The 14,218-nt window shown below is 41.0% G+C and overlaps 1 protein-coding gene across 4 annotated transcripts in view; it reads left to right on the top strand.

The window, feature by feature from the left end:
* The window catches only part of PDE4DIP (phosphodiesterase 4D interacting protein), a 155,148-nt gene that overhangs the window by 18,392 nt on the left and 122,538 nt on the right, over window positions 1-14,218 (top strand). For all 4 annotated transcript variants that reach the window (XM_087726566.1, XM_087726565.1, XM_087726564.1 and 1 more), the window contains exons 2-5: window positions 135-211; window positions 1,556-1,664; window positions 3,209-3,366; window positions 3,940-4,057. In XM_087726566.1, coding sequence (XP_087582692.1) covers window positions 135-211; window positions 1,556-1,664; window positions 3,209-3,366; window positions 3,940-4,057 — 462 coding nt within the window. The remainder of the gene's footprint in view (window positions 1-134; window positions 212-1,555; window positions 1,665-3,208; window positions 3,367-3,939; window positions 4,058-14,218) is intronic.

Raw genomic sequence — 14,218 nt, 5'->3', positions numbered from 1 at the left:
ACCAGTATGGGTTTGGATGAATTCTTCATAAATATGTTTGAAATAAAAAGCACTCACTTTGGAATTTGAATTTCTAGAGCAGAAAACCCAGCAGTACAGTTGATTATGTTGATTCTTCACTGGTTTTTTTTTAGAACATTGAGCTAAAAGTGGAAGTGGAGAGCCTGAAGCAAGAGCTCCAGGAGAAGCAGCAAAGTTTAGAAAAAGCATGGTAAGCAAAATATATCATATAGATTAACATTTTAATCTACATGAAGCCGCTGGGTGAGATCATTTGACAGCACGGGATAAAATACCATCAGTATGCGGACGATAACAGTTGTATCTGTCTGCCCCATGCCAACTCAGTGAAGCGGTGGACGTGATGTGTCAGTGCCTCGAGGCTGTTAGGGTCTGGATGGGGGTTAACAAGCTTGCACTCAATCCGGTTAAGACCGAGTGACTGGTGGGTTTCCCTCCCACTAATTGGCCAAGTTTTCCATCTCTCAGGCTGGGGGGTCAAACAGTACGCCCCTCAGACAGGGTTCACAATTTGGGAGTCCTCCTGGACCCACAGCTGACTTTTGAACACCACTTGTTGGCTGTGACCAGGGGGGCATTTGTCCAGGTTCGCCTGGTGCACCAGTTGCGTTCCTACCTGAACTGGGAGGCCCTCACAACAGTCACTCGTGCCCTTGTGACCTCAAGACTGGACTACTGCAACGTGCTCTACATGGGGCAGCCCTTGAAGAGCATTCAGAGACTTCAGCTTCTCCAGAATGCAGCCGTGTGAGCAATGCACCTCGGTACACCCACATTACACCTATCCTCCGCGAGCTGCACTGGCTGCCTATTGGTCTTCGGATACGCTTCAAGGTGCTAGTCATCACTTATAAAGCCCTTCATGGTATTGGACCTGGGTACTTGAGAGACCGCCTGCTGCCAATTACCTGCAATAGACCGATTAGATCCCACAGATTAGGCCTCCTCCGAATTCCATCCACTGGCCAATGCCGATTGGCGACCACCCGGAGGAGGGCCTTCTCTTTGGCTGCTCCGGCCCTCTGGAACGAGCTCCCCGTGGAGATTCGAACCCTCACCACCCTCCAGGCCTTCCGCAAAGCCCTTAAAACCTGGCTGTTCCGACAGGCCTGGGGCTAATGAGCTTTTGTCCCCTCTCGAATGGTATGATTGCTGTGTGCTTTTAAATTGTGGTACTGTTTTGTTTTGTGCTTTTTTCTTTCCCTTATTTGTACCCCCCCCCCCCCGATTTGGATTGTAAGCCGCCCTGAGTCCCCTCCGGGGGAAAGGGCGACATAGAAATATAATCAATCAATCAATCAATCAATCAATTTTATAAACATGGACCATGATCAATAGGAGTCATAAATGTAAAATGCTACATCAAGGAGCACACAACTTTTTCTATAAAATATCAAACCCTGCCTCTCCTCCACCTCTGTGTCACTGAAGTTCTGAAGGCCAAGGAGTGTGGCAGCCATTGAATAGCACTGGTCTGCCGGCAAGGAGGCATATTTTTCATTCTTTGACCATCATCTGAAACTATGAATTTCAGGACAGAAGCCGAGAATCAGAGCAATAAAGATGAAGCTGAGATCTGTCGTCTACCAAAAAATAAGCATGTCTATGAGACCCTGGGGAAAAAAATCCAGGCACTACATGAGGTAAGAAAAATACTGACTATTTTGCTTGACTCCATCAAACCATACTATTGTATAATTCACTGATGTGGCTATAGACAAGTTCGGGAAGCCTCACGGAAAAAAATCCTTCAAACTAAAGCAAATCTTATTTTAAAGCACAAAAATGAATATTTGTTGTTGCATTATTCCAGTATCCTAGTTTTGTGGATATTTTGCGGATATTCTGGATTCCATTATTCTATTGCAGCTGAAAGTGGTGTTTCCACTGGGGTGAATTATTATTATTTATTTCATTGAAAGAAAACATTAGGGAGCCACATGGTTGCAAAGGCTAGTAACGGGCATGATTTGGAAGCATGTCTAAAACGACTGAAGTGCATTTAGAAATTATTTTAGAGAATTTGGAAGAAATGTTCGTGTTTCATTGCCCCATCGGAGCCAAGTTCTGAGGGGGAGGGGTGGGTGGGGCTGGGGCTGATGGAGGAAAAGGCTGCAGCCTCTCTGGCCCAGGAGGACCAACTGGAAGAGCAGGACAAGGTAGTTCCAGATCCCTTGGGTCTCAAAAGGGTCACCAGAGAGGAAGAAAGGGCACAGGATGACCGAGTAAGGGGAGAGGAGATGGAAAGGGGAGGCAGCAGAGCAGAGGAGCAGAGGAGGTTTGGAGATGAGCAACTGCCTCCCTTGCCCAATCTATGAGCATGGAGAATGGAGAGGAGGTAGACTCAGAGCAGAGTAACCCCAACTACTCAGGAGGAGGGCACCCTAACTCTCTGCACAAGGCTCACCTGGAGAATGGGATTTAAGGAGATGCTGGGAGGAGGGGCTTTTGTCAGGAATAAGTGTTGTACTTGCCAGCAACACTTGCCATTATTCAAGAAGCCTTGTTATTGATGACTTGCTGCTTTGTTTTGCTTTGCCTTGCTCGGCCTTGTTCGCCTTGCCTTGCCTCACCTTGTCCAGCCTTGCCATGTGTGGGATGCAGCAACCCAGCTCACCTCTGGTTTGTGCCACAGCTCTGGCAAACTCTCTGTGTGATGACATAACCAAGTGTCCTGAACTGTTTTTCTTCTCAGAACTGTGCTGATCTCTCTCACTACTCACTTCAAGGAACTGCTTGAAGTGTGTGCATATAGAGCCTTGTTCTTGGGCTTACAGTGAGCTGTGGGAATTTTGGGGATGGTTGGTTCAATAAAAGGGGATTCCATCCTTTGCATTACCAGTGTTGCTTTCATGCCCCACCCCGGGTCATAACAGACTGTTAATGTTAAATGTTCTTGCATTTATTGAGTTACAAGAAAATGATCAATTGGTGCATGTGAATAGCCACCCGACTTCACCAAACAATCATTTTCCAGGAGCCCACAGCCATTAACTTTAATCTTTAACATATAAATATGAATTAACATGATTTTCAAACCCCCTGGTCTCTGATTTAGATATAGTAACAGCCACCATGATAGGTTATGCATCTTCATATTCCAGTGCAATACAGTACAATATTCAATTGTCTAAGTCTTCTGGAGTGTAAATATTATGTCTGATGTCATCCTGGGTTCTCTCTCCAGGAGGTGCAATCTGCAAAGACCAAAGCAGAGAAGATGGCAACCTTAGCTGAAATTGAAAAGAAACACAGTCTGGAACTCAACAAGCAACTGATGGAACTTTCTAAGAAGCAAGATGAAATTAAAAAAAGCCAGACACTTCTTATAGCAAAGAAGGACAAGTGCGTATATGTGGCTTTTGTATTATTACATCTATGTATTCCACCCATGAGAAGAAAATATTTTGTGATGTTCAAGAAAAGTGTTTTACTTTTCATTTTAAATCCTTCTGAATAGAGGCCTACAAACTTAGTTTTCTCTTTCTGATGTGTGTTATATGTTTAATTTTGAGTCCTACTGATATATGATGGAACAAAGCTTGAATTGCAGCTTCAGAGCTCTTTCAAAAGTTGCACTAATGATTTTATATTAATTTCATAGTAGAAAAATATCCATATAGTAAATAATATTAGCTAAACAATTTAATTTTAATTCAATTTAAATCAAATCAAATTTAGTTCTTTTTTGCCTCGTCCCTTACCAAAAAATAAATATTTATATCAGTCGTAATATTGATTGTAATAGCAGTTCTTGTTGTGGTGTTATCATCATCATCAATTTTACTCTCAAAAACATTAAATGGTTGATTATAAATGCTTGGTATGGACCAACTGCCATTCAAAAAGCAGTCATGTCCAAGAACCAACTATCAAGTGTTTCTCTTCTAAATTAATCAATCCATTTCTCCTCTATAGGAAGATTAATGAGCTGATAAAGAATATGAAAGGGAAGGAACAACTCCTTGAATTACAATCCACAAAGGAACTGAATCTGTCACTAAGTCTGGAGAAACCTGAACAAACTAAAGTGCAGGTAATAATACAACTTTTCTACATGTGGTTTTACAGAACTAGGTTAATGGATCTATGAGATGATTTTAGAAAGAAAGTTAACTAGGATGTTTGAATAGATAACAGAACTGGTTAGTCGTCTCCCCCCCAAACTAGTGCAGCTGGTGCTTGGGAGGAAAAGGATTGTGAGGGAAGCAAAACCAGCAGGATTTCTTTCCCCTTGATTGTGCCACATGGCTCAGTAATGGCTCAGCAAGGGAGCTACCTTCCCTATCCTGACCTCCTGAGCTTTGGATATCTTTGAAAGGTAAGTAACTGGATGATCACAGGGGAGGTGGGGAGGAGTGACTGGAACTTGGTGGGGGTTAGTTAGCAAAGAAGGCCCAGTGCCTCTGGGGACCTGGCAAGACAGGATGGGAGGGAAATAGGTGGGTAAGTATGCTGCAGCATCTCTGTAGTCAGTCATAAAGGTGAATGGGTGTGGGGATGCTGTAGGTTATAACTTTGAAATTGGTGTTTAGCTTTGGGGGGGGGTGTAACTTCAAATGTTTATTAAATGGCCTGTCATTCCTCAAGGACTACTTGAATAAAAGGGGAAAAAAATGAATGACATTGACATGGTTCCACCACAAAACCGCGGTGGACTAAAGCACGCTCGACAAAAGCGTGTATGTGACGTCATCACAGCGCGACAAAAACATCGCGCTGTGAGCGGTAAATTTAAAATTAAAGCGAAAACCTTACCCTAACCCCCCCAAACCTAACCCTAAACCTAACCCTAACCCTTAACCTAACCCTAAACCTAACCCTAAACCTAACCCTTAACCTAACGCTAAACCTAACGCTAACCCTTAACCTAACCCTAAACCTAACCCTAACGCGTAACGTAACCCTAAACCTAACCCTAACCCTTAACCTAACCCTAACCCTAACCCTAAACCTAAACCTTACCTTTATGTGAATTGGCTTGCTTTAATTTTATTTTAATTTTAAGTTAATTTATTTTTAATTTTTTCTGTCGCGCTGCTGATGACGTCACGTACGCGCTTTCATCGGGCGCGCTTTAGTGGACCGCGGTTTTGACGGGTCACGCATTGACATAGGCATAGACTACAGATCTTCCAAACAATCAGGGGAAATAGATACAAACTGTATCATACAAATAATGAATAACACAATCTGTCAGCTCTAGCTGCATTCGTGAGGGACAGCTGGGCCAGCTGCCAAGACTTGTGCTTACCAGATGGAGATTTCCCTCCTCCACAAGCAGTCCAGCTGAGAACACTACAAAGCTCTTCATGATTGACTGCCAGGAGGTTTCCACTGAGAACATTCCAGAACTGATAACTGACTGTGAACAAGCCATGATTGATTGCCGGGTGGTTTTCACTCTGGGTCACAAGTGATGGGTGTGTGCAGGGGAGCGGGGTTAGCCTAATTACCAAGTAACTATAAAAGGTGGTGGGGAGCACTGGGTGTCAGCTCTGACAATTTATTCATTGCCTTAGTGCTTTGCTGGTCAGTTCATGCTGGAGGAAGAAGATAAACTGCATTTTCAAACCATCTCCATGTTTGGCTGTTTTCATTACCCTTTGGAACCTGACACAATCTATATCAAGGGGGCAACATCAACATTAGCCACAGGAAGGACCAAAAGGAGAAGTTAGAAGTCTTAGAACTAAGGTGAAATTTCCTGACAGTGTAAACCAGGCATCTTCAAACAATGGACCATGGGCCAGATATGGCCCACTAATGCAAAATATTTGGCCCATGGAGTGGTGGGATGAAAAGCAGCTGCCAGCTTAAAGTAATGCTTTTAAAAACAGCCTTTCAGATGTTTTTCACAGCCATGTGATCCAGGGTCGGTGGGTGAGTAGGAGAGGGGCTGATTTTAAAGTAGCACTTTAAAAGTGGGTGGGTGGGGGACATGTCTCCATGTCTCCTAGCTTTTTCAAAGTCAGCTGAAGTTGGCTAACACTAATTCAAATGCAACCAATGTTAGCGTTCCAGATAGCATCCAAAATTAAATCAGAGTCCAAGGCAAAGTGCTGCTCAAAGTTCCAATTTATTAAGAGAGCCATGCTGGCACATCTGGGAAAACTTGAATCTGAAGCTTCTCAGTTTTCCCCATCCAAGTTAAAGTTCATGATCTTGCCCTCACACCCACAAATCCATCACATGGTCCAATCTTCCATTGCCATGCTGGCAGTTCCACCCATCCAGTTCCAATCAGGTGCAGAGGTAGCAAGACAAAGAATGACCTTGGCAATCTAGAAAGGAATTTTGTTTTGGCTACATAACATTCTACTCTGTACTATCCCCCCCTCCCTATTCCCCACTATAGAAAACAACATAGTAGAATAGAAGTGTGGCAGGCCAAAGATCCAAAAGGAACATGGCTGGAGGCCTGACAGGTGGCCTCTCCTCAGAAGAAAACAGTTTCCTGAAAAGAGAATAAGGGGGTTAACAGAAAAGAACTAACCACCTCCCCCCCCCCAGGGGGACCCTTTGGCTTATTGGGAAACTTATCATGGAATTGTTTTACTACCTAATCAGCTTTTAGGTTCCAACTTTTCACCCAAGTAGCTTCGGACAAAGAGTACCCTTTCCAATGCCCTAAATATTGTAAGCGACCTCTATACAGCCTGGAGTCTAATATTTTATTCACCTCATAATGTGTTTCCCTTTCTATCACTACAAGAGGAGGGAGAAGCTGGGTGGATGGTCTTATGCTAGACCCAATTACTGGCTTTAATAAGCTACAATGAGTTGAACTGTAACTGGGTTAATTATCTTCACTATTGGGAATGGACCTTGAAATTTTGGGCCATATTTCTTGCTAGGCATTCTTAATCTTATGTATTTGGTAGAGAAGAAAATGTTGTTCCCCACATGAAAGAGGGGCTGGAGCAACGGTGTTTATCAGCTTGCTTCCGCTGCTTCCGCTAGAGATTTTTTCATATTTTTCCACTCTTTCTTTAGAGTGTCCACCATTCAGTCAGAGACATGGAAGAGGGAGGTTCTCTGGGCTGTTCAGGCATGGAAACAAATTGCATGCCACTGGTAATTTGAAAAGGAGTTAATTCAGTGCTGCTGTGGACCGTGTTGTTGTACGTCACTTTGGTGACTGGTAGCAAGTCCGACCAGTTGTCTTGTTGATAGTCCACATAATACCGGATGTATTGTTCCACCATCACATTTGTCCTTTCCGCTGCTCCGTTTGTGCTTGGATGAAATGCTGACCTCAGTCCTTGTGTGGACCCATTGGACCTCAGGAACTTTCTACAGAACTTGGCAGTGAACTGAACTCCATGGTCTGAAGTGATCCTCTGAGGCACTCCGTGCAGGCAGTAAATGTGCTTAACAAACATTTTTGCTAACTTCTTTGCGATGGTAATCCTGAGCAAGCAATGAAATGGGCCTGCTTGGAAAACAGATCAATAAGTGTCCAGATTATACTATTCCCTCTGCTGTCTGGGAGTTCGACGATGAAGTCCATTGCTGTCTCTTCCCATGATCAGCTAGGGCTGGCCACCCATTGTAGTAATCCAGGGGACTTCCCTGGCCGTATTTTCATGATTGCGCAAGTGACACAGCTTTTTACCTAATCTTAAACTTCCGTTTTCATTTTTGGCCACAAAAATTGATGCCTGGTGAGATGGAGCATTTTTAGGAATCCAAAGTGGCCTCCTAGTTTCACATCATGGCTTTGCTGTAGAACTTCCAGCCTCAAACATGCAGGAATGTACAGTGTGGATCCCTTCCAGGCTAAGCCATCTTTCATCGTCAGTATGTCCTTGTTGTTGTTGAGCTATGGGTCTGCTGACAGCACGGATTTCATCACTGTCGTCAGCTTATCCTGGCTTCTGGTGGTGACTTGGGCCACCTTTTGGTGGGAAGAAAAAAGGATGGGGTGAACCACTTCTTTCTTCTTACTGTCGCACTGCAGTTTTCTTAACAAGGCATTTGCCAACAAGTTCTTCTCTGCAGGGATGTGTTTTAGTTCGAATTTGAACCTTCAGAAGTATTGTGCCCAGCGAACTTGTTTTGGGGACAGTCTTCGGGGGCTTTTGAGAGCTTCGAGGTTTTTATGGTTTTTCCAGACCTCGAATAGCACACGTTCCCTTCCAGGAAATGTCTCTGAGCAGGGCCCACCTGACTGCATACACTTCTTTCTCCTAAATGACGCACCTCCTTTCAGTAGCGTTGAGTTTTTTAGAGATGTAAGTGCATGGCAAGAGGTGCCCTTCTTTATTCTTTTGCAGTAGCACTGCCACTACAGTTACATTGCTGGCATCTGTCTGGATTATGAATTGCTGTTCTGGGTCAGAGTGTTGGGCTCTTGGGCAAAGAGCTGCTTTAATTTCTCAAATGCTTTCTGACAGTCCATTGTCCACTTAAGGGGGTAGGTTTGCTTCTGGCTTTGTCAGGGAAGGCCCCGTTTTTAACAGTTCAGTAAATGGGAAGGCAATCTCCACAAAAGCTGAAATGAATTACCTGTAGAAATTGGCAAATCCAAGAAAGCTTTGTAGCTGTCTGCGAGTACTTGCAGGTTTCCAGTCTAACACAGTTTTCACTTTTCCTGGATTCATCTCTATCCCTGCATTGGAGATGTGATAGCCAAGGTAATCTAGTGAGGTTTTGTGGAACTCGCACTTCAACAACTTTGTGTGCAGCTTGGCAGCTAGACATTTTTCCAGGATGTGTCATACCAGCTTCACGTGCTCTTCTACTGTTCCTCACCCATGTCCTTGAAACTGGTTTCTAGCTCTTGCAGGAATTTTTCAACATCCTTCTAGCCATTCATTTGCTTCTCCCTCTAATCCCACGGTTCACCATGGCTCTATGCGATCACTCTCACCCAAGATTCTGGCAACTGCAACTCCCTCTATCACTTATCTATTAGTAAGTATTAGGCCAGTATAATTTTTCCTCTACTTCACTCCTCTACCTTTTGGATGTCAAAATTATCAGCTGTTGAGCCATAAAATAAGCCAGTCAGAGAGACTGGCTGACATTGTGGCAACATGGTGTGGATTAGCAGGGCTCAACAAAATCAACTGAATTCTGCCCACCAGGAGGTCCTACATGGCCAAAGTCACGCCAGAGAGGTGACAAAGATAGAGGGACATTCCATAGATTGCGAGGAGATGGCAGTCTCCTTGCTCGGTCTGGGGGAATCCCTCAAATCATCAGGAAAAAAAGATGGCCATTATGGCCAGGCCACAGCTAGGACAGCCAGATTGAAGGAGGAATGAAGATTGACTGAGAAGCAGCATGGCAGATCTGGGTGAAAATTTTCTAACTTCTGTTGTGGAATCCCCCTCCCCCTTAACAACCTTTTTTTAGAATGGGACTCAAGAGAGGAAGAGGCAGGGGTTTTGTTTCCCACTCCCCAAAATAACTAACTAAGTGACTAAGGTTTTGAGCTATTGACAGATCCGGGGGGGGGGGGGGGAGAAAACAAGGATACTATAAAAGTGAAAGGAATATGGATAAATGGTGTTGATCTTTTTAGACGGGCAGAAAGCATTTGACAACTTAAATTGGCAATTTATGGTACTACAATTAAAATATATGGACTTTGGTGAAAAATTTACTAATATGATTATATATACTATTTATATTAACATTGGAAGGGTTAAACAGAAACATTAGGCAATACCCAGAAATAAAAAGCATGGAAAATTTTAAAAAATACAAATTACAGGCGTTTGCAGATGATTTGGTATTTATTCTAGAACAACCACAAGAAACTGGACCCAAACTAGAAGAGTATGGTGAAGTTGCAGGATTGAAAATAAAGAGAAAACTAAACTAGTTTAAAATGTTACAGATAGAGAAGGAGGAGCTAACATCGCGATGATGCCAATACTTTTACTGCTGGGTGGTCCATCTGGACCTAAACCATCCCGAAGAGTTGGTGACAGGGAAGAGTACGTCTTGCTGATCTCAGGGACATCACAAAGTCCCTGATTGATCCAAGAGAATCTCTTCTAGCTGGCGATAGAAGTGCAGCCCCAAGCTGCTGAAGTCAGGACAGCTCCACAACCGGAGGAAAGCAGAAAGAGAAAGTGTGTCCATCTGGTGAGGAAGTTTTATTTTTACAAAAGAGACTGCCCAAAAAAGATTAAAACCAAATTAAACTTGTAAAGAAAAGAAAGTAAGTGGTGAATTTAAGCTATTTTGGACAGTGTGTTATCCTTTTTCTAAATTGTCTTCTATGGATGGAAGTTTTGCAAACACTTCCTACTTTTTAAAGTGAAGGCATTGGCTTTTCTTCTACTACTTTTTTTTTCTTATGGATTAAATCTTTTTTTTTTCCACAATACTTGCTTGGATGGTTTTTTTTCTTTTTCTTTAGTTCCATTTAAGAGCCTTGTTTCTTTTAAGCTTGGAATATAAAGAGGATATAAAAGGAATATAAAGAGAGCAGTAACATCAGAAGAGAAAAAAGTTACACTGCCACTTGGACGTTGGAGGCTGAGTTCTGGAAATATTTTTCTCTCTGTTTGATCATTTTGACCTTGCACTTCAAAGGTTTTAGCTTGCAAAGAGATAAGATGGGTTTGTTTATGCAGGTGCCCTTTGGATGTCTCTTTGGCAGCGAGAGAGACGTGAAAAACAAAGCTTTGTTTTCCAACTAGAGTGGCAGTGTTTATAAATTGGACAATGACACAATACCAAAAAGAAACCATAACATTACAACAGATTATGTTTGAAATTCAAAAATTATTAGAAACATCAGAGAGAATTGAGAAGAAATTGGAAAATATAGATGGTAATATAGCAAAATTTGATGAAATTGAAGATAGCCAGCTAATGGAAAAAAATTGAGGTTAGAGTCTCAAAAACCCAAGGGAAAAATGAAAGATAACTGTGGATATTGACAGTGATCTGAGCGTGATTGGAAATGGAAAGAATGGAACATGGAAAGGGAAAAGAGATGGAAAGGAGCTCTACCCCAGATTTCAAGGTATAGAAGGAGAAAAAAAGAGAAGAATTGATGGATTTAAGGAGAGGAACTTTGACAAAAGCACTACTGATAACCAAAGATAAACTTATTAAAGAAGCTGATGGGGGGTTTCGATAATTTATAAGACATGCAACAAGCAACAAGGTGTGAAGAGAAGTCCACACAAAGTTGATTAAGGAAATAACCAGAAGATTAATCCCATATAAGGCAAAAGAAATAAGACTGCACTACTACTAGAAAGACACAGGTTGAGATATGAAAACTATTAACAAAATACTAGCTAAACAGTTAAAATTAGAGCATTATGTTAAAAATGAAGTGATAATGGATATAGCTAGAGAGATAATTGATAATGATATAATGTATACATATGTATTGGTTTGACAAGAGAAAATTTGGTATAAATTTTTAAATGGTGACCATGAAAGGAAGTTTAGAAATTTTGTTATGTATGAAAGCCTATAAGATTGAAATTGGATGGATCATGGATATAGTTAGATAAATAATTGATAATGATATAATATATACATATATATTGGTTCGACAAGAGGGAATTTGGTATAAATTTTATATGGTGTCCATGAAAGGAAGTTTTGAAACTCATTTATGTATAAAAGTCTATAATTGGATATAAATTGTAAACAGTGATTAAGAAAGGAGGTTTAGAAACTTTGTTATCAAACATAATTAATTTTTATTTAGAACATTTCACAAAGATATTGAAAATAGACAGTGAAATGTCATTATGTAGTTTTGCTTTGAATTTTGGAATATTTGTTATAAAGGGATGTTAAAACAACTATAGTCATATGAAGGATGAGGTATGATGATAGTAATATATATAAATATATTTGATGTAAAATATATAATTTGATATGGATTTTAGCTGATGACTGTGGAAGGGATGCACGAAGGTTCTGTGTAACCAATTGACACACTTTTTATAATTTGTAATGGAATATGTTTTTATGGTCTGTGTTGTGTCTTGTGTGTGTGTGTGTGTGTATGTGTGTATGTGTGTGTGTATGTGTGTGTATGTATGTATGTATATATATATATATATATATATATATATATATATATATATATATATATATATATATCTATATATCTATATATCTATATATCTATATATCTATATATCTATATATCTATATATCTATATATCTATATATCTATATATCTATATATCTATATATCTATATATCTATATATCTATATCTATATCTATATCTATATCTATATCTATATCTATATCTATATCTATATCTATATCTATATCTATATCTATCTATCTATCTATCTATCTATCTCTATCTATCTATCTATCTATCTATCTATCTATCTATATATGTGTAGGTCTCTAGTTGTTCGGGTTTTCTCCCGCGTAGTATTGGAGATGTCTTGGCGACGTTTCGACGAAGTCACATTCGTCATCTTCAGGCTGCTGCTGACTACTTCAGGTTTGGTGTTTCCTGGAAACACCAAACCTGAAGTAGTCAGCAGCAGCCTGAAGATGACGAATGTGACTTCGTCGAAACGTCGCCAAGACATCTCCAATTCTATGTGGGAGAAAACCCGAACAACTAGAGACCTACATACTAACACCCGCGAAAATCTCAGAAAACATATATATATATATATATATATATATATATATATATATATATATATATATATATATATATATATATATATATATATATATATATATATATATATATATATATATATATATATATTAGATTTTTACAACCCCTGGTAAGCCCCAATTATGGGAGGAAGCCAACTGCTTCCATCATCTGTCATTCGGCTCGTCACAAGAGTCCATCACGACAGAAACCCAACATTTTTACTGTTGCCTTTGTTATATTTGTGTGTGTTTTTTTTTTGTGCTGATAAATAAATAAAGGGAGACTAGTATAGATCTATTTCAAGCTATTTAGCTCTCATCAGCTAGCCATACCCTTACTGGGATTTGAACCTGGGCTATATTGCATATTAGGCATACTAGGCAGTATATATATATATATTTTGAGGTTTTCGCAGGTGTTAGTATGTAGGTCTTTGGTTGTTCGGGTTTTCTCCAGCATAAAATTGGAAGTGTCTTGGCGACGTTTCAACGAAGTCTCATTTGTCATCTTCAGGCTTCGTGCTTCCAGGAGCAATGTGAGATCTCGGCTGTTTCTTCCTTTTAACTGCCAGTGGGGGTTTGAGCTGATTGGGTGGGAGCTTGGCTGTGTTCTGATTGGGTGGGGGTGTGTTCTGATTGGTTGGGGGTGTGTTCTGATTGGTTGGGGGTTTGTGTTTCATGTAAGGATAGGAGGGGTTTAAAGTGGCTAATGGATCAGTGTGGGTTTTTGTCTGCTTTCTTTGTGGATGTTTGGTGGTGACATCCTGTGTGGCTCTTGTGAGTGTGGGCCTAGTGTAATTCATCATGTTAGGGACTTGTTTATCAATAAAGGCAGGCTTCCAAATGGCTGGCAGGCGGGAGGTATCGTCCCGCCTGTTCATGCTCTGTGGGCGTTTTTCTATCTCGATGGCTTCTCTGATTAGAAGAATAAGTGCACGCATTGAAGAACACAAAAACGCAATCAGAAAAGAGGAACCAACTTCTTCCCTGGTCCAACACCTTAAAGCCACAGGACATAAAATTGACTTCAAAAAGACCAAGAACTATTGCCAAGGCTGAACATTTTAACAACAGAATAATCAGAGAAGCCATCGAGATAGAAAAACGCCCACACAGCATGAACAGGCGGGACGATACCTCCCGCCTGCCAGCCATTTGGAAGCCTGCCCTTATTGATAAACAAGTCCCTAACATGATGAATGACACCAGGCCCACACTCACAAGAGCCACACAGGATGTCACCACCAAACATCCACAAAGAAAGCAGACAAAAACCCACATTGATCCATTAGCCACTTTAAACCCCTCCTATCCTTATATGAAACACAAACCCCCAACCCAATCAGAACACAGCCAAGCTCCCACCCAATTTATTTATTTATTTATTTATTATTTATAGGGTTTGTATGCTGCCCACTCTCGAGAAACTCAGGGCGGCTTACAGATAAAAGGGAGGGGGGAACATACAAAAAATTTAAAAAAACAACATTAAAATTCCACAACATTCATAGCTTAGGATGGGGCTGGATAAATCAACAGCCCCAGGCCTGCCGGAACAGCCAGGTCTTGGTCGC

Source organism: Thamnophis sirtalis, unplaced genomic scaffold, assembly GCF_051295495.1.
Source record: "Thamnophis sirtalis isolate CommonGarterSnake01/CBP01778 unplaced genomic scaffold, rThaSir2_p1.2 scaffold_12, whole genome shotgun sequence".
NCBI classification, from domain to species: Eukaryota; Metazoa; Chordata; class Lepidosauria; order Squamata; family Natricidae; genus Thamnophis; species Thamnophis sirtalis.
Note: the sequence above shows the minus strand (reverse complement) of the source record. Positions and strands in the feature narration are given on the sequence as shown.